Raw genomic sequence first — 20,216 nt, forward strand, 5'->3', positions numbered from 1 at the left:
ACGGCACAGCACTTATACGTAGAGACAATGAAGGTCACAAAGGTAAATCAAAATAGGTCTGATGCTTTTAATGGCCTTACATGATCAGACATACAGTTCTAGAATTTCTGATTAATCACAGTTAATGTAGGAAGCTTATTTTTTTTTCTTTGTTTCTTTTTCTTGTTTTTGGCCACACCACACAGTATGCAGGACCTTATTTCCCTGATCAGGGATTGAACCTGGGTCCTCTGCAGTGGAAGCTCAGAGTCCCGATCACTGGACCAGAAGGAAAGTCCCTTGTAGGAAGCTTAAACTGCGTAGTAAAATAGATCTAAGGAACATCTTCGGGCTGGCAGATGATGCAGATTCTGACCTGCATCTGGTTAGGGCATGGCTGGGGTATAATCTAGACATCTAGCTACAACAAGGGGGTGGGGTAAAGAAGTGCTTGGGTCCAGACGTGACTCTTCCTGATGGTACTGAGGGGCATCAGGTACAAAGGGTTCCCCCAGCCAGCGCTCATTTATGCCAATCAAAGACCACAATGAAAACATCAGCATAGTTTTGTCATAGATTACAACAGGAATGAAGGGCTTCTCGTGTGGTGCAGTGGTAAAGAACCCACCTGCCAATGCAGGAGATGTAGGAGATGTGAGTTCGATCCTGGGCTGGGAAGATCCCCTGGAGGAGGGCATGACAACCCACTCTAGAAAATCCCATGGACAGAGGAGCTTGGCAGGCTATAGTCCATAGGGTCACAAAGAGTCGGATATGACTGAGTGACTAAACAACAACAGGGATGAACTTGGAGGACATGATACTAATGAAATAAGTCCATTACAAAAGGACCAATACTGTATGATTCCACTTATAAGAGGCATCTAAAGCAGTCAAAGCCATAGAAACAGAAAGTAGGAAGGTGGTTACCAGGGGCCGGGGGAGGGAGAATTAGTATTTCATGGGCATGAAGTTTCAGTTTTACAAAGTGAGAGAGTTCTAGAGATCTACTGCACAACATTGTGAATATATTTAACACTACTGAACTGTACACTTGAAAATGGTTAAGATGGCATATTTAATGTTATATAATCATAACCATGATTTAAAAGAAAGTAAAAAGAGAAATTAGCCTGGTCAATTTAGTTTTTCAGGAGTCAATTATGCTTAAGACCAAGCAACAAAAGAGAGTGGACAATTAACAGAAAACAACTTCACAGCATCCTCTTCTGGCTAACAAGAATCTCCCATTCATCTCTTACAGCACCACTCATCTCTAGGTAGAAGAGCAGCAAAATGAGCTTTAAAAGGTCCATTGAGGACATGCTTCCAAGCAAGGGGGAGGAGAGAGAAGGGCTTTGCTTCAAATGATCCCATTTGGCAAGTTGCCTCAACATCACTCCCTGGCTTACAAATTAAGCTGCCTTGGGTGCACTATTAGAATTCACTTCCACGACTGTCTGAAAGGGCAGTAAATAGTGTTCTGCTCACAGACTTGGGAACCTTTGTCAATTCATGATTATTTGCTTGTAAATTTTCTGTGTACCACTTTAGCTAGAATCAGAGCTCCCTGTTGTGATACTACAGCAAATAAGTAAATATAATGTGGCTTCCCTGGTGACTCAGGCAGTAAAGAATCTGCCTGCAATGCAGGAGATCTGGGTTCGATTCCTGGGTTGGGAAGATCCCCTGGAGGAGGGCATGGCAACCCACTCCAGTATTCTTGCCTGGAGAATCCCCATGGACAGAGGAGCCTGGTGGGCTATGGTCCATGGGGTTGAAAAGAGTCAGACACGACTGAGTGACTAAGCACATATGACTCTGCTTTAGAGATATACAAAATGCCTTTACATATGTCACATCATTTGGACCTTACAACAATCCTCTGAGTTCCAGAGGGACTATGTACCCCCTTTTATAGATGAAGAGGAAATTAGAGTGTATATGCCATATCCAAAGTGACCTTAAGCAGGTATTTTGTTTTCAAGTTGAGGGCTCTTTGTAATGGGCCGAAACTCAGCTGCACTGGTTGTTCTCATTGATCCGTGCCTGGGTTACTCAAAATGTTAGACAGTTTGAATATCAATCCTGATCACTCCATCTCCAGTCTAAGCTTTTTTGTTGTTGTTAAACAAAGAGACAGATTATTCAGCAACTATATTAAATCACATTTATTCTGCAGCATCATCCTCTGGAGTGTAAGTAAAAGAGAATAGATCTTAAGAGTCAGAGAGGAACATCCCTGGTGCTCCAGTGGCTAAGACTCTATGTTCCCAATGCAGGGGGCCTGGGTTTGATCCCTGGTCAGGGAACCAGATCCCACATGCTGTAACTAAAGATCCCATCTGCCACAATGAACATCAAAGACTCCGCATGCCTCAACAAAGACCCAGTGAAGTCAAATAAATAACTAAACATTTAAAACTGTTAAAAAAGTCAGAGAACCTGAGCTCCAATCTCAGTTCTACAACTAACTGCTTGCTCTAAGGCTCAGCATATGCATAAGTAAATATGGATAAAGCATGTGGCATATATGCACAAGAAATATGAGAATTTACAAGCTTGCTACTTTAACAAGGAACAAAGAAAAATATACATAAATATAGTCCCTTTTTTCTGGGAAGATCTTCAAATCAAAATCATCATTTTTTTTATCATGCGTATTGATGACATAACACTTTCATCCACACTGTCATGGAGTACTTCTAAAACTTACCATGAGAAGTTAAAGGCACTATATTGAAGGATGGTCTGATTTTTCCTGCATTGTCCTTAACCATTACTTGGACGCTGTGCTGTTCAAAACTGGAATCCTTCACCTTAGTCAGATTAAAGGAACAAGCAATGTGTTGGCCTTCTCTGTAGATGTTTTCACACTGAAGAATTTTTCCCAGGCTGTTGTGCCTACAGGATAAAATGAGATAACCTTCTGCATTATTTTTTAACCACATATGCAAGAAACAAATACAGATGTCTGTTTGTTTTTAAATGATTAAAGATATCCATGAAAAGCCATATTTGCAATTTGGCAGGGTAGCTTTTTTTTTAAAGCCCTATTTTATAACATGGCTCCACTTCACACTTGAGGAAGAAATGAATGTTCCTTTTTCATGAATATTGTATTTTCAATAGCTATGGAAACCATAGGAGTCTTGACTCTTTTTCCTCTTCTGTATGGGAAACAGTACGAAGCCAGGAGGACAAATTTTATGTTTCCTGAAAATGCCTTATCTGCTCAATTCCAAGTTTCCCTAGTCCCTCTGTCTGCTCCTTCCTTGTTCTCTTGGCTTGTTCCTTTCCTTTCTTCTATTCTCACAGAATTCACACCCAGTCTTCAGCCCTCTGTGTATTCTTCTCTATTTCTTACTCCCTCATCCACTCGCCCATTTATCACTTCCACTCCTCAACTAGAATTTCTGCACTGAGGATTCCTAATCCTGACCTACTGCCTTGGAGCCAGTCCCAGATTTCTAACTGCTCCACTTTAGAGTTCCACTCTTGCCTCAAATTCAACAGCCAAGACAGATGTCCCCTCTTCTTGGACAAACTGCCTTTTTTTCTAACCATCCCAACTGCCATCAGCCAGAGCTCATTTTTCTCTGGGCTCCTTGATTAGATTAGAGCCTCTGAAATCACCCCTCCCCTCTTTTTTATATCTTATCACCAAATTCGGTTACTTCTTTCTTTGCAAACCCTCTGGAATTCTCTATGATATTCCTCTCACCCTATTTCATGCCCTAATCACTTGAGGCTTCATGTCTTCTCCAGATTGACCTCTCTGACATTATTAGTGTCCTTTAAACACAATCTTTACCTATCAGGGGGCAGACAGAATGAAAACCACAATCACAGAAAACTAACCAAACTGATCACATGGATCACAGCCTTGTCTAACTCAATGAAACTATGAGCCATGCCGTGTAGGGCCACCCAAGATAGACAGATCATGGTGGAGAGTTCTGACAAAACGTGGTCCACTGGAGAAGGGAATGGTGAACCACTTCAGTATTCTTGCCTTGAGAACCCATGAACAGTATGAAAAGGCAAAAAGATATGATACTGAAAGATGAATTTCCCAGGTCGGTAAATGTCCAATATGGCAAAGAGTGGAGAAATAGCTTCAGAAAGAATGAAGATATGGAGCCAAAGAGAAAACAAAGCCCAGTTGTGGATGTGACGGGTGAAGGAAGTAAAGTCCAATGCTGTAAAGAACAACACTGCATAGGAACCTGGATGTTAGATCCATGAATCAAGGTAAATTGGAAGTAGTCAAACAACAAGAGTGAACATCGACATACGAGGAGTCAGTGAACTAAAACGGACCCAAATAGGCAAATTTAATTCAAATGACTATTATATCTACTACTGTGGGCAAGAATCCCTTAGAAGAAATGGAGTACCCCTCACAGTCAACAAAAGATTCTGAAATGCAGTACTTGGATGCAATCCCAAAACAGCAAAATTATTTCTGTTCATTTCCAAGGCAAACCACTCAATTTCACAGTAATCCAAGTCTATACCCCAACCACTAATGACAAAGAAGCTGATGTTGAATGGTTCTATGATGACCTACAAGACCTTCTAGAACTAACACCCAAAAAAGATGTCCTTTTCATCATAGCGGAGTGGAATGCAAAAGTAGGAAGACAAGAGATACCTGGAGTAACAGGCAAGTTTGGCCTTGGACTACAAAATGAAGCAAGGCAAAGGTTAACAGAGTTTTGCCAACAGAATCCACTTGTCATAGCAAACACTGTCTTCCAACAACACAAGAGACGACTCTGCACATGGACATCATCTTATGGTCCCTACCAAAATCAAATTGATTATATTCTATGCAGCCAAAGATGGAGAAGCTCTATACAGTCAGTAAAAACAAGACCAGGAGCTGACTGTGGCTCAGATCATGAACTCCTTATTGCAAAATTAAGACTTAAATTGAAGAAAGTAGGGAAAAACCACTAGACCATTCAGGTATGAGCTAAATCAAATTGCTTATGATTATACAGCAGAAGTGACAAATAGATTCAAGGGATTAGATCTGATAGACAGAGTGCCGGAAGAACTATGGACAGAGGTTCATGACATTGTACAGGAGGCAGTGATCAAGACCATCCTGAGAAAAAGAAAGGCAAAATGGTTGTCTGAGGAGGCCATACAAATAGCTGAGCAAAGAAGAGAAGCTAAAGGCAAAGGAGAAGAGGAAAGATATACCCATTTGAATGCAGAGTTCCAAAGAATAGCAAGGAGAGATAAGAAAGCCTTCTTCAGTGATCAATGCAAAGAAATAGAGGAAAACAATAGAATGGGGAAAACTAGAGATCTCTTCAAGAAAATGAGAGATACCAAGGGAACATTTCATGCAAAGATGGTCACAGTAAAGGACAAAAATGATATGGACCTAACAGAAGCAGAAGATATTAAGAAGAGGTGGCAAGAATACATAGAAGAACTATACAAAAATGATCTTCATGACCCAGATAACCACAATGGTGTGATCACTCACCTAGAGCCAGACATCCTAGAATGTGAAGTCAAGTGGGCCTTAGTAAGCACCACTATGAACAAAGCTAGTGGAGGTGATGGAACTCCAGTTGAGTTATTTCAAATCCTAAAAGATGATGCTGTAAAAGTGCTACACTCTATATGCCAGCAAATTTGGAAAACTCAGCAGTGGCCACAGGACTGGAAAAAGTCAGTGTTCATTCCAATTCCAAAGAAAGGCAATGCCAAAGAATGCTCAACTACTGCACAACTGCACTCATTTCACACGCTAGCAAAGTAATGCTCAAAATTATTCAAGCCAGGTTTCAACAGAACATGAATCAAGAACTTCCAGATGTTCAAGCTGGATTTAGAAAAGGCAGAGGAACCAGAGATCAAATTGCAAACATCCCTTGGATCACTGAAAAAGCAAGAGACTTCCAGAAAAATCTACTTCTGCTTTATTGACTATGCCAAAGCCTTTGACTGTGTGGATCTAAACAAACCCTGGAAAATTCTTAAAGAGATGGGAATACCAGACCACCTGACTTGCCTCCTGAGAAATCTGTATGCAGGTCAAGAAGCAACAGTTAGAACTAGACATGGAACAATGGACTGGTTCCAAATTGGAAAAGAAACACCTCAAGGCTGTATATTGTCAGCCTGCTTATTTAACTGCTTTTTATTTATTTATTTTCCTGCTTATTTAACTTATATGCAGAGTACATCATGTGAAATGGTGGGCTAGATGAAGCATAAGCTGGAGTCAAGATTGCTGGGAGAAATATCAACCTCAGCTATGCAAATGACACCATCCTTATGGCAGAAAGTGAAGAGGAGCTAAAGAGCCTCTTTCAGTTCAGTCACTCAGTCAAGTCCGACTCTTTGCGACCCCATGAATCGCAGCATGCCAGGCCTCCCTGTCCATCACCAACTCCCGGAGTTCACTCAGACTCACGTCCATCGAGTCAGGGATGCCATCCAGCCATCTCATCCTCTGTCGTCCCCTTCTCCTCCTGCCCCCAATCCCTCCCAGCATCAAAGTCTTTTCCAATGAGTCAACTCTTGGCATGAGGTGGCCAAAGTACTGGAGTTTCAGCTTTAGCATCATTCCTTCCAAAGAAATCCCAGGGCTGACCTCCTTCAGAATGGACTGGTTGGATCTCCTTGCAGTCCAAGGGACTCTCAAGAGTCTTCTCCAACACCACAGTTCAAAAGCATCAATTCTTTGGCGCTCAGCTTTCTTCACAGTCCAACTCTCACATCCATATATGACCACAGGAAAGACCATAGCCTTGACTAGACGGACCTTTGTTGGGAAAGTAATGTTTCTGCTTTTGAATATGCTATCTAGGTTGGTCATAACTTTCCTTCCAAGGAGTAAGCGTCTTTTAATTTCATGGCTTCAGTCACCATCTGCAGTGATTTTGGAGCCCAAAAATACAAAGTCTGACACTGTTTCCACTGTTTCCCCATCTATTTGCCATGAAGTGATGGGACCAGATGCCATGATCTTCGTTTTCTGAATGTTGAGCTTTAAGCCAACTTTTTCACTCTCCACTTTCACTTTCATCAAGAGGCTTTTTAGTTCCTCTTCACTTTCTGCCATAAGGGTGGTGTCATCTGCATATCTGAGGTTATTGATAGTTCTCCCGGCAATCTTGATTCCAGTTTGTGTTTCTTCCAGTCCAGCGTTTCTCATGATGTACTCTGCATATAAGTTAAATAAGCAGGGTGACAATATACAGCCTTGACGGACTACTTTTCCTATTTGGAACCAGTCTGTTGTTCCATGTCGAGTTCTAACTGTTGCTTCCTGACCTGCATACAGATTTCTCAAGAGGCAGGTCAGGTGGTCTGGTATTCCCATCTCTTTCAGAATTTTCCACAGTTTATTGTGATCCATGAAAGTGAAAGAGGAGACTGAAAAAGCTAGCTTAAAACTCCACATTCAAAAAACAAAGATCATGGCATCTGGTCCCATCACTTCATGGCAAATAGATGCGGAAACAGTAGAAACAGTGAGAGACTTCTTGGGCTCCAAAATCACTGCAGATGGTGACTGCAGCCATGCAATTAAAATATGCTGCTCCTTGGAAGAAAAGCTATGACCAACCTATACAGCATATATACCAACCTATACAGCATATTAAAAGCAGAGACATAACTTTGCCAACAAAGGTCCATCTAGTTAAAGCTATGGTTTTTCCCGTAGTCATGTATGGATGTGAGAGTTGGACCCTAAGGAAAGCTGAGCACCAAAGAATTGAAGCTTCTGAACTGTGGTGTTGGAGAAGACTCTTGAGAGTCCATTGGACTGCAAGGAGATCAAACCAGTCTATCCTAAAGGAAATCAATCATGAATATTCATTGGAAGGACTGATGCTGATGCTGAAGCTGAAGCTCCAATACTTTGGCCACCTGAAGCGAAGAACTGATTCATTGGAAAAGACCCTGATGCTGGGAAAGATTGAAGGCAGGAGGAAAAGTGGATGATAGAGGATGAGATGGTTGGATGGCATCACAGACTTGATGGACATGAGTTCAAGCAAACTCTGGGAGATGGTGAAGGATAGGGAAGCCTGACGTGCTAGATTCCATGCAGTTGCATAGAGCCGGACACGACTGAGTGGCTGACCTGAACTGAACCACTGCCAGATCAGTGTTCCATAGCATGAGGTCTTTCTAAGTGTCTTACTCTACTATGTGGCTCTAAATGCTGATATCTTCTTTCTTATTTCCAAAAACGTCTATGTAGACCTTTCCCCAGTAATCATCCAGCACAGTACAGGCAGACAGAATGTGCTCATTACACTTTTTGTCAAAGTTATCAAAGGATTCTCTTTTATAGTAACTAGAAGAATACACAGAGTAAAGCCTTACATCATTAGTCACAAGGGAGATGTGCAAACATTCTGCAGAAAAGGAAGACAATGTAGAAAATGAACTAAGAGGAAAGAGTCCCAAACCCTTGATTTGTTTACTTTAGAATCATCTGTGATCATTTGAAAAATGCAAGTCCCTCAACCCCTCTCCCAGAGAATCCTACTTAGAAGGTTTTGCCCAGGGACTAAGATAAGCATTTTGACAGCAATTCTCCAGGGGACTGTGCTACAAATCCAGTCTTATAAAAAGCAGATCTTTCCCATAAATACAGTCAATTGATCTTTGACAAAGGGGAAAAGGCAATACAATGGAGCACAAATAGTCTCTTCAACAAATGGTGCTGGAACAACTGGATATCCACATGTTAAAAAAAAAAAAAGAATCTAGTCACAGACCTTATATTCTTCACAAAGCTAACCTCACAATGGATCACAGACCTAAATGTAAAGTGCCAAACTATAAGCCTCCTAGGAGATAACATAGGAGAAAACCTAGACAATCTTGGGTATGGTGATGACTTTTTAGATACAATATCCAAGGCATGATCTTTAAAAGAAATAACTGATAAGCTGAATTTCATTAAAATTAAAAACTTCTGCAAAAGATAATATCAAGAGAATAAGAAAAGAAGCCAAACACTGGAGGGGCGGGAGAGAAAATGTATGCAAAAGACACATGTGATAAAGGGCTGTTAGCCAAAATATACAAAGAACTCATAAAACTGAACAATAAAGCAAAATACTCAACTAAAAAATGAGCCAAAGATCTTCACAGACATACAGATGACAAATAAGGACATATCATCGGAGAAATGCAAATGAAAGCAACAAGATACCACTACACACCAGTCAGAACGCCCATAATCCAGACATCGGCAATATCAAATGCTGATGAGGATGTGGAGCAACAAGAACTCTTGCTCATTGCTGGTGGAAATACAGAACGGTACAGGCACTTTGGAAGACAGTTTCTTACAAAACCAAACATGTTCCTACCATATGATTAGTAATTGTGCTCTCTGGTATTTACCAAAAGAAATTGAGACCTTATATCTACACAAAAACCAACATACAAAAGTTTAAAGCAGCTTTATTCATCATTGACAAAGCTTGGAAGCAATCAAGATGTCCTTTAGTCACTAAATGGATACATAAACTGTAATACATCCAGACAGTGGAGTATTATTCAGCACCAAAAAGAAATGAACTATCAAGCCATGAAAAGATATGGAGGAATGTTACATGTGTATTATTAAGTGATAGAAGTCCATCTGAAAATGCTACATACTGTCTGATTCCAACCAGATGAAATCCTGGAAAAGACAAAACTAGGAGAATAAACAAATCAATGGTTGCCAGGGGTTGGAATAGGGGAGAGATGAATTAGTGGAACGCAGAGGATTTTTAAGGCAATGAAAGTACTCTGTATGGTAATTATAACAATGGATATATGTCATACATTTGTCCAAACCCATAAAATGTAGAAGGCCAAGAGTGTACCCTAATATAGACTATGTAGAATTCTGATGGTGGTGATGTATATCAGTGTAGCTTCATCAATTGTAACAAATGTACTATTGGTGAGGGATGTTGATAATGGGGAACGCTATTAATTGTAGGGGCAGTGGGTATATGGAAAATCTCTGTACCTTCCTCTCAATTTTGTTGTAAACCTAGAACTGCTATAAATAATGTCTTTTTAAAAAAACGAAAACAAAAAAAAATTTTTTTTAATTCAGATCTAATGTATTTACTTCTTCAAAGGCTGTTCAAAGAAATGCTTCAATATAGAAAGTGACCTTGTCCTTTAAGAGATAGTATATAAATTTTTTCTCCTAGTTGTTGGCCCCTGTGGTTCATGAATGAAAACAGTTTTTTAAAAACTAAGTTACAGCCATGACTAGTTTTTAGATCAGAGAGGCCTGAAATGTTTTGCACACACACAGAAATAGAAACTGAAGAAACTTACGACATTATTGTTACATAACTAAAGAGAACTATGTAGAAAGTTAACGTTGTTCAATAATGAAAGGAACTCGTCTAATGAGTAACCTTTGAGATTCCTTTTTCATTGTACCCTGAGTATTTCACATATTCTCATGGAATCCAGATAAGAAATGTAAAAAAAATCTTTTGTTGTACTTCAGAAAAAAATAACAAAAGGGAAAATACTGATTTTGAAGATAAAATTTTTGAAATCTTGTGAAAGATTAGATGATAACCTAAGATAGGAGGCATTTTAGTGCTTCCTGTTAAAAACCACACACTGAAATCCACACAATCACTCTGCTGACAGAAGGAGGAAATGGACAAATTAAAGACTATTTCCTGCACTGTAAAGATGATTAGTTTGTTAAGAAATTCCCTAAAATTCATTGGCTTGGCTAGTCTGTAGCTATTAAGGTCAGGCTCCCTTCAATGCCAGACTATCCCTGAAGGACTGGAAGTCATCGCCCTGGGGCTTCAAAATGACTCCATCTTTTTCTGACTGGAGATTAGGGAAACAGTCTCTCGCAGTTTGTTTGAGGTGATTTTAAACTGGTACTTCAACCAATTCTGACTGTTTGATAATGAATGAGCCACGTGTCTTTCTTCTGTGGTTTAGATTGGAAAGGATCTCTCCAGGGGAGAGTGGGGAGGAACAGGGGTGGGCTAGGTGCCAATTCTGTGAGGTGGTGGAAGAGGTCAGCTCTGTGTACCGGCTGCATCCTCAAGGGAGTGGGGATGAATAATAAAAAACCATATAGCTAGCACGTATTGCATGCTATATGGGCTTCCCTGGTGGCTCATACGGTAAAGCATCTGCCTGCAGTGCGGGAGACCCGGGTTCGATCCCTGGGTTGGGAAGATCCCCTGGAGAAGGAAATGGCACCCCACTCCAGTACTCTTGCCTGGAAAATTCCATGGACTGAGGAGCCTGGTGGGCTACAGTCCATGGGGTCACAAAGAGTTGGACACGACTGAGCGACTTCACTTTCACTTTCATTACATGGTTACTCTACAGATGTTAGCAATTAGGCCAACTCCAAACACTCTTCATATAACAGCCCTCAAAACATCCTTAAGAGGCAGCACTATTGTTACTACTCCCATTTTACAGATTACAAAACTGGGGCTGAGAGAGAAGTAACTTGCCCCAAATCACACTGCTAGTAAGAGAGTCAGTATTTGAACCCAAGCAGTATGGCTCCAGAAAAGAGAATAAGGTGGTAAGGGCAAAAGATACAGAATTTATACCAGCCTGTCCAATAAAATTTTCTGGGATTATGGAAATTTGTGCTGTTGGTACAGGAGCCACTAGCCATATGTGAAACTGGCTAGTAAAACTGAGCAACTTAAGTTTTAATTTGATTTAATTTTAATTAATTTGAATTAAAATGTAAACACAGTCATGTGTGACTAGTGGCTCTTGTATTGGACAGTACAGGTCTATGTTATAGGAAGAGTCCACGCTGATGACCGACTCTGGGAATGTGTATGACAAGAAGTGGTATCCCTGCTGCATTCCCCCCACCTCTGGGTGCCAGCGAACCCCCACTATCTTGGGATGGATGCCATCCCATGGTTGTAGCTTATCCCTGCACCACAGTATGAACTAAGGGCTGAAAGCCAGCCAACCAGCCCAAGCACCGTCTGCGGTCAGCTTTGGTAAGATGCTGCATCAGCCCTGAAGTTGAACACTTTGGTCCAGAGGAAGAAGAATGCCTTCTTATTTGATTGGGCCAGTTTTTGATAATTTATTCATCCAGAGGGGATGCTAGTTTTGTAATCTGCAGTAAGATTCATTTTGTGCTGGTATATGCCCCAAGGTGGGGCTTTCCAGGTGACTCAAGGGTAAAGAATCCATCTGCCAATGGAGGAAATGCAGGTTTGATTCTTGGATCGGGAAGATCCCCTGGAGGAGGAAATGGCAACCTACTCCAGTATTCTTGCCTAGAAAATTCCATGTACAGAGGAGCCTGGCAGGCTACAGTTGGTGGGGTCACAGGGAGTCAAACACAACTGAGTGACTGAGCACGACACACTACTATATATAAAACAGATAAGTAATGAGGACTCGCAGGAGATGTGGGTTTGATTTCTGGGTCTGGAAGTTCTCCTGGAGGAGGAAATGGCAACCCACTCCAGTATTCTTGCCTGGGAGAACCCCATGGGCAGAGAAGCCTGGTGGGCTACAGTCCATGGGGTTGCAAAAGAGTCAGACACACTGAGCCACTAAATAATAACACGTTCCAAGGCACTTCCCTAAATTTGTCTAATAAGAACTCCAAGGGCTAGGCTATCATCTGCCTCAGAGCTACCCTAATTTCTATATTTAGGTTACTTTCCTGCACGGTCTGCTGTGGACTGAGACAAAGTTTTAAGACTTCTTCCCTTCCTTTCCCTGTCCCTGCTAAAGATAGATTCTTTGAAGGTTTTCCCTGTGATTTTACCAATAACAACTCTAGGAAAAGCAAGGGGAATTAATAGCATAATAAACTCAGGGATCCTAAGCCTATAGTAACGGCTCTTTCCAGACTTCACCAAAACATTACCAGGGCCAGGCTGCTTCTTTTAAGGCTTAGTTCTTGGGGAGGCAGATCTACTCCATCCTTCTCTCTTTTTGTTCCTGAATTATAATGCTCCTGAGTTGCTTATCCTTGCCCCCTAAGTCCTCACCCCAATCCTGAATGTTGTCTAACTTTGGATACTACCAAACGTTCAAAAACCTATTCACAGAGCACCTCCCATGTGTCAGGCATGGGGTGTGGGGGAATAAGACACAGCCCCTGCTCTCAAGGGAGACGGTAGCCTGGAGAGGATGACCACTAAGTAAACAGGAAATGACATTGCAATGTGCTGAGTATTATGACACAGGAAAGTACAAGGTACTATGGTACATGACAACCGGGCACGTACCTAGGCTAGAGAGGTCAAGGAAGGCTTTCTGGAAGGGAAGAGGTGCCTGAGCTGAGATAAGGACAAGTTAGAAGCGTCCAGGTGAACAGGCAAGGCCTGGGCCACAAGGGCATGCAGAGTGATTCCACTATTCTGCCTGAATGTTGGGTCTGTATGCCACTCTTCTGTTTGAGTGTCTGAAGAGTGAGTTTGAGGAACTGAAAGAAGTTCAGTGTGGGTTGGGTGGTGGGTGCAGGATGACACTGAGGCGACAGAGCCAGTTAGGAGAGCGAGCATAAAAGGCTTTGTTGCTCCTGCTGATGAGTTTGGACTTTAGACTGTAGGCGCCAGGAACCACTGAAGGGCTTAAAGTAAAGGAGAAGCAACAGGTACCACCAGCAGGCAAGTGAAACTGCAGACCTCACATGAGAATGATCTGTACTGGGGAGTCAGGGGGACTCCAGACTGAACCACGTGAATTCAATGCTGTCTGCCTTCGCCTGCAGTGCCCCTCAACTTGCCTGGGAGCACCTCTGGGGACAGGGGAAGAGAGAGAATGCCAACCTCCAGGTCACCTGGGAGGTTTCTGTTCAAAAATTCATGTGATTTTTTGGTGTCCTATTCCATGATATAGCCACGAGGGTCGTCACATACCAAAAATATTCATACTTTTCATCCAGTCATTGGGCAAAATGGACATTCCAGGATAAAGGCCCTGTTCATCCTATAACTTCAGAAGTTCTGGATGTGGCCCTCCATACCCCACTCTCTCAGAAACAGTCTGAATGAATGACAGATGGGGGGACAAGGCCAGGTGCAGGGCACCCTGCCAACATCAGACCTCCTGCTTCCCTACCTGGAATCACATAAACGAAATACTCCCAGTCCTGAGACCATTCTGCCTCAGCGCCAGCCTCCAGCCTCAGAGACACTTCCCCATCTGGGCAGTCCACCCATTCAGCAATGCCTCTCACCTCGCTCCACCACCATGCCAAGCTCCACCCTCACTCCTCACACGCCTGTCTGCACTTCTGCAAGCCTCCATCACGCACTCTTCTTTGTATATAAACTACCGTGTCCAGCGCTGTCACCTCTACAATGACGCTTCAGGAGTAAAAAGACGGGTTTCTTATTTCTGCTCACCATTCAGAGCTTTAGCCACTATGTATGCTCAGGTTTTACTAAATTCAGTTGATTAACCTGGTTCTTTCTTCCCTGTTCTGTTGTTAATAATCAATTCTAGGCTCCAAATGAAAGGAAATAATGAAAGATTAATTTAGAAATTTAACAAATTTTGTAGATACAGTCACACATAGGAAATACAAGTTATTCTCTGGGGCAGTAAACTACTTTTTAACTCTGGGAATGATATAATTTTCCTTTTGAAAGATAAAAACCAATCACTCATACATTGCTGGTGAGAATGTAAAACAATACAGTTACTCTAGAAAATAATTTGGTGGTTTTTTAATAAAACTAAATGTGTAATTACCATATGATCCAGCAATTATACCCTAAGGCATTTGTTCCAGAGAACTGAAAAGTGATATTCACATAAAAACCTGAACATGAATATTTATAACTGCTTTCTCATACTTGCAAAAAAATTGAAAATAACCGAGATATCCTTTAGTGAATAAAAGGTCAAACAAACTGATACATCCATATCATAGAACACCACACAGCAAGAAAAAGAAATGGACTATTGATATATACAACAGCTTGGATGGATCTCCAGAGTATTATGCAGAGACTGAAAAATATAGTCAGCCTCTGACAGTTATTAATATATTTTGTATGATTCTGTTCCTGTTACATTCTTTAAATGACAAAATTATAGATGGAGAACAGATGAGTGGTTGCCAGAGGTTAGAGACTTGGGGGAGAGGAGTGTGGGGAGAGGGGTGCAGGAAGGAGGTGGGTGTAGCTATAAAAGGGCAACTTGGGAGTGCCCTGGTGGTCCAGTGTCTAAGATTCCTCACTCTCAATGCAGGGGGCCTGGGTTCGATCCCTGGTCAGGGAACTAGACACACATACCACAACTAAAGATCTATCATGTAGCCACTAAGACCAGGTGCAGCCAAACAGATTAACTGATTTTTAAAAATAAATAAAAGGACAATTAGAGGGATCCTTGTGGTAATGGAACTGTTCTACATCTTTGCATATGATAAAACTGCATAGAACTACACACAGATCCAAATGCCTGGACGGAACACTGGTGAAATTGGAATAAGGTCAGTGGACTGTACCAATGTCAATTTTCTGGTTTTAATACTGCACCATATATATGAGATGTTACCATTGAAAGCAACTGGGTGAAGGGTAGATGGGATCTCTTTGGATATTTTTTGCAACATACCAGTGGATCTATAATTATTTGTTAAGGTTTTTTTTTTTTTTTTTTTAATGAGACACCAAGAGCAGATGCATTTTTCATTAGAGCAAACTGTAGAAAGGAATAGGGTATTCTGTTTATGTTTTAACTAGGTTAGCTTCAAAGGTTCCCAATGCAATCACAGTCAGTCCCTCTGCAGTAAGTAAGTGTACAGTCCATACTCACCAGTAGTATAGAGTGTAGTTAGTGTCAGGACTTGTATTCCTTCCAGGGAGCCAAGTGCATTTCATGTACCTCAGGTTGTGCCAAATGCATTGGAGCTCAGTAACAGCAGACTCAGGATCACCTAGAACATCCAGCTAAGAGTTCACAACTGTCCTCGCCTTGTAGTGCCAGCTAGCCAATCACTCTGAGGGCTGGGCGTGATGAGGGTGCTTCAGGCTGCTTCTCCAGAAAGCTGACCCCTAACTTCTCAGTCCCATTTGACCCAGAAGGCACCCAGGAGGGAGAAAACCCAAATCTAATTTGCTCACAACTTTCTCTCTCATCTCCTCAGATTAAGAAGACATCTTTACTATTGAGGGACCCTAACTCTTGTACTCCTAACTGGAGAGAGAGTTTAAAGGTCAAACAATATTTCAATCATAGGAAATGACTAGGAAGTTTCCCAAATGAATGTGAAAACATAAACAACCATTATATCTACTTGTTGTTTAAAAAAATACATTTACTGAGTTATAATTTACCTTCTTGTCAATTGAGCAATACTGACACATCTTGTTTTAAAAATTAAACAAACATTCCTCTTGAAGCAATTTGGGGAAAGGTAAACAAAATATAACTCTTAGTCACTTCCTATTGCGTGTTATGGTGTTATGGTCTTAGGAGCCAGAAAATCTTATTGACCTGAAATCTCTACCTTTAGAAAGCCTTTTAAGTTACGATATAACATCTCTAAATTAAATGCCTTTGTTTAAAATTCAAACCTGCTATCTATCGTGATCCTTAAAAGGCTACTTTTTGCCATAATACAATTTTTTGTATCACCAACCACCTTTTGGTCATAATACAGTTTAGGCTTTATTCAGATTATTAAACTCCTCGGGAAATGAGAATAGGGGAGGTTAAGTTGTTATAAACCATGCTCCCAGCCTCTTACCCATACTGAATAATATTTTTGTTATTTTTTTAAGGCACTGGATCTAGGATCTGAAGATCTACAGCAACTCACTCAGTTTCCTTTTTCCTCATAAAATGAATCAGGATAATAATACACACCTTTGTCATTTCACAGAATAAGCTTAAGAAGCTCAATTCAGGGGAAAGGCATGTGTGCGCGTGCATGTGTGCATGTGAGGGTGTGCCAGTGTGTATTACTTTCCAAATTAGTCGGTACTCTATAACTACCAGGCATGGTCATTCAAGTTGTCTGTGAGCATCTCACAGTTATCAGTGTGTTGTCATCATCTAGTACAAGTGCCTGACACTTATTAGACTCAAGTGTTTGAAAATGGAATGAATTAATGAACACTGAACATAAGCAGGTAGATAATTTGGATGTATTCTCTAAATGCCAAGAGATAGTGCTTTTGGTTGTTACCTTCAGGGGGCGAGATGCACTTTTCCACCAAAATGCTGGGCTTTTCACTTTCATTGGTGCTGCACTGGGACCCCACCTGCAGACAGATCCTCTCATTCAGGGGCACTTCTTTTGAACGATGAGTTTCTGGAGCAATTTTCTAAGGTAAAGAAATGTAAAAGGTATTGCTGTAGCCAATGCACAGAAATACATTTATGTAATAAAACATTTGCATGTTGAAATGTGTAAAGAAAATGAAAAGTTAGTAAATGGTATGCAGTTCAGTGATTCTCAACTGGGTGTGATTCTGTTCTCCCCCCCGTTGATAACATTTGTTGATGTCCAGAAACACGTTTAGTTGTCATAACTGGTGGGGGGGGGGCGGGGGCAGAGTGAATTGCTACTGGCATCTAGTGGGCAGAGGCCAAGGATGCTGCTAAACCCTCTACAAGGCATAGGACAGCCTTCCCTCCCCCCACAACAAAGAATTACCCTACATTAAATGGCAGTAGTGCCACCATTGAGAAACCTTGGTAGAAACAAGAGACAGTTCCTCACATTTTCATGTATAAACATCATGACATTTTCTCTAAACCTACCATGCTAACATGTCAACTGTCTAAGAGCAAACTCAAAGGAAACACAGTGAGATTATAAAAATTCACTTCCAAGTAGACGTAGTATAACATCAAGATTAAGGTCAAATGAACTGGTCTAAGAACCTGGCAACTCTGGTCACCTCTGAGGAGAGGAAGTAAAGAAGAGGAGCCTGAGGGCTGAGGAACGACTTTTTCACCAAACATCTTTCCGCACTGACCATTTTGACAATCTCACATAAACATAGGAATGATAAGGGCTGACACGTGCACTGAGTGCAGCACACTCTTATTCTGAAAGGTAGATAAGCTTTGTGGAACCACAGCCAACTTACAGACAGCCTACAGATAAAAATCACAAGTCTTGTTATTATGATTTAGAATAATGAGATTAAAGGACTCTTCAGGAAATTCACATTTTCCAAGGTGACAGAGTTGGAATTATTAAGAATGGAGCTGCTTTTAATCAGAGTTCCAAGGCGCTTCCTGTTTTGTAATATTTTCTGACTCAAGTTGGAGACAGCATTTCCTTTTATATACGTGCTGAGAGCCATGAAGAGGAAATTTTGTCAGTGTTACCTCTATCTACCACTCTAAAGGGGCTACTCTGCCATTTCACATGCCTGCCAGCAGCTGAGCATGAAGGCGACTGTGAGAGACTCTCAAAATGAGGACCCAAGGATGTCCTCTGAGAGGTAGCCAGCCAATCATCAAGCAACAAACCATAGCAAAGACACAAGGGAAAAAACAACACTTTATGAGATACTGAATAGCTCTAAGGACTAGGCAAGACAGCACTCTAAAAGAGGAGTTCGTTGGTCAGCCCTGGAAAAAGAGAAAAAGAAATGTCTGCAAACAAAATTGTGATGGGGAGAAAAGGTGATTCGGTCCATGAACATTGAGTCAGTTTGTCCCAGCAGCAAAGCCATGCCTACCCTCAGTGGTGCCTCCAGCTATTCTGAGCCAAGTACATTTTCACAACAAATTCCTGACTCCTTGCCAAGGAACCTACTTATCATTTTGCTTTCCATACAGTTGCTGCCTACAGGGATGGAACATACCAGCTGTGCCAACAGAAGCCTCTCGAGACTGTTTCACCATTATTGTTCTCATGGTGAAGTAAGGAACTGGCCCTGGATTGATGAATACATGCTGAGGAAATGAGGTTTCTTGAAACACTCTTGAGAATGCTTTGGCATTATTGTTCCCATGATGAAGTAAGGAACTGGCCCTGCGTTGATGAATGTGTGCTGAGGAAATAAGGTTTCTCAACCGGTGAAACTGACGACCAGTCCCAGGATTTTTGGTGATGACGGCAGGGAAGCTCTGAATGCACATTTCACCAACCACACTATTTTACTCAGCAAAAGTCCCATATACCCCTGAAGGAGCCGTCCTGACCAAGAATCCTTGATAATTCTTGTGTGGAAGTTGCGTTTGCCATTTGAGGACACCCAGGGGAAAATGCATGGTCAAATGCCATCAGTGAGAATCATCAATGAAAAATCTCAGTTATTATACTAGATATTGTTCCAGTGAGTGGGCTGAGTTTTATTACGCAAATATTTTTAATAAATAGAATTTCTTAAATTAAAAACATACTTTAGTACCTAAATCTGAACCTTTTGTTTTGGGCAAATGAATAATAAAATAACTTAGAAACGACATGGTAGGGGAAAAGAAAATACTTTAAAAAAATTCTCTTCTGAAGCTCAAGGCAAATAATATTAAACTGGCATGAATAAAGTAGGAATCCCAGTTGTCAATGACTGCCACATCAAGTGTGCCTCTATCAGACCAGGAACCAAATCCCTCCCAGCAGATCTTGATGAAGTATGTCTGATGGCTCCCACGTGACTTTCGGCTGTGGTGACTCATTCAACTGGTAGCTGCTGTATGACATTATGCTCCACCCCTCAGAGAGTCTGGGCTCCTTTGAAAATTAATCAAAAATCAAGGCCAGAGTCCTGAGCCAATCCTTCCCCCTCAAGACCAATGTTCATTTGGCTAGGTTGCAGCTTTCCCAATTCCTAATCCTTTCTCAGAAGGAAAGGGGGGTCAGCTTGATCTTTAGCTTCTTTGGATGCCTAGACAGAACAACAGCCTTTTAATTTATTCACCGAGTGAGACTCACCTGTCTCTTGATGATGAAAGAAATCTAAAATCTGAGGCCCGATCCTATTAGATATTGCTAAAACACTGGTGGAGGGCAGCCATTTGGACTAGTCTTCTATTTAAAAAAATTTTCTACGATTCTCTATGTCTCATCTTAATGTTTCTCCAATCTGAAGACTGAAAATGACCTCAATGATTTACCTCATTTAGCAATTTGGGACCATTAGATGGTCACAAAAACACCATAACACATACAAACTATTATAATGCCACTGCATCAATATGCTTCAAAGCATGGGCCTTCCCTGGTGTCTCAGTGGAACAAAATCCACCTGCCAAGCAGGAGACATGGGTTCAGTCCC

At 41.3% G+C, this 20,216-nt stretch overlaps 1 protein-coding gene across 1 annotated transcript in view; it reads right to left on the reverse strand.

Moving 5' to 3' along the window:
* IL13RA1 (interleukin 13 receptor subunit alpha 1) overlaps positions 1 to 20,216 on the reverse strand; it is a 77,715-nt gene that overhangs the window by 48,305 nt on the left and 9,194 nt on the right. Inside the window, exons 3-5 of the mRNA XM_070365545.1 lie at positions 17,165 to 17,303; positions 15,790 to 15,910; positions 2,696 to 2,883 (exon numbers count right to left, since the gene is read on the reverse strand). Coding sequence (XP_070221646.1) covers positions 2,696 to 2,883; positions 15,790 to 15,910; positions 17,165 to 17,303 — 448 coding nt within the window. The remainder of the gene's footprint in view (positions 1 to 2,695; positions 2,884 to 15,789; positions 15,911 to 17,164; positions 17,304 to 20,216) is intronic.

This window comes from Bos mutus, chromosome X, assembly GCF_027580195.1.
Source record: "Bos mutus isolate GX-2022 chromosome X, NWIPB_WYAK_1.1, whole genome shotgun sequence".
In the NCBI taxonomy this organism is placed as follows: domain Eukaryota; kingdom Metazoa; phylum Chordata; class Mammalia; order Artiodactyla; family Bovidae; genus Bos; species Bos mutus.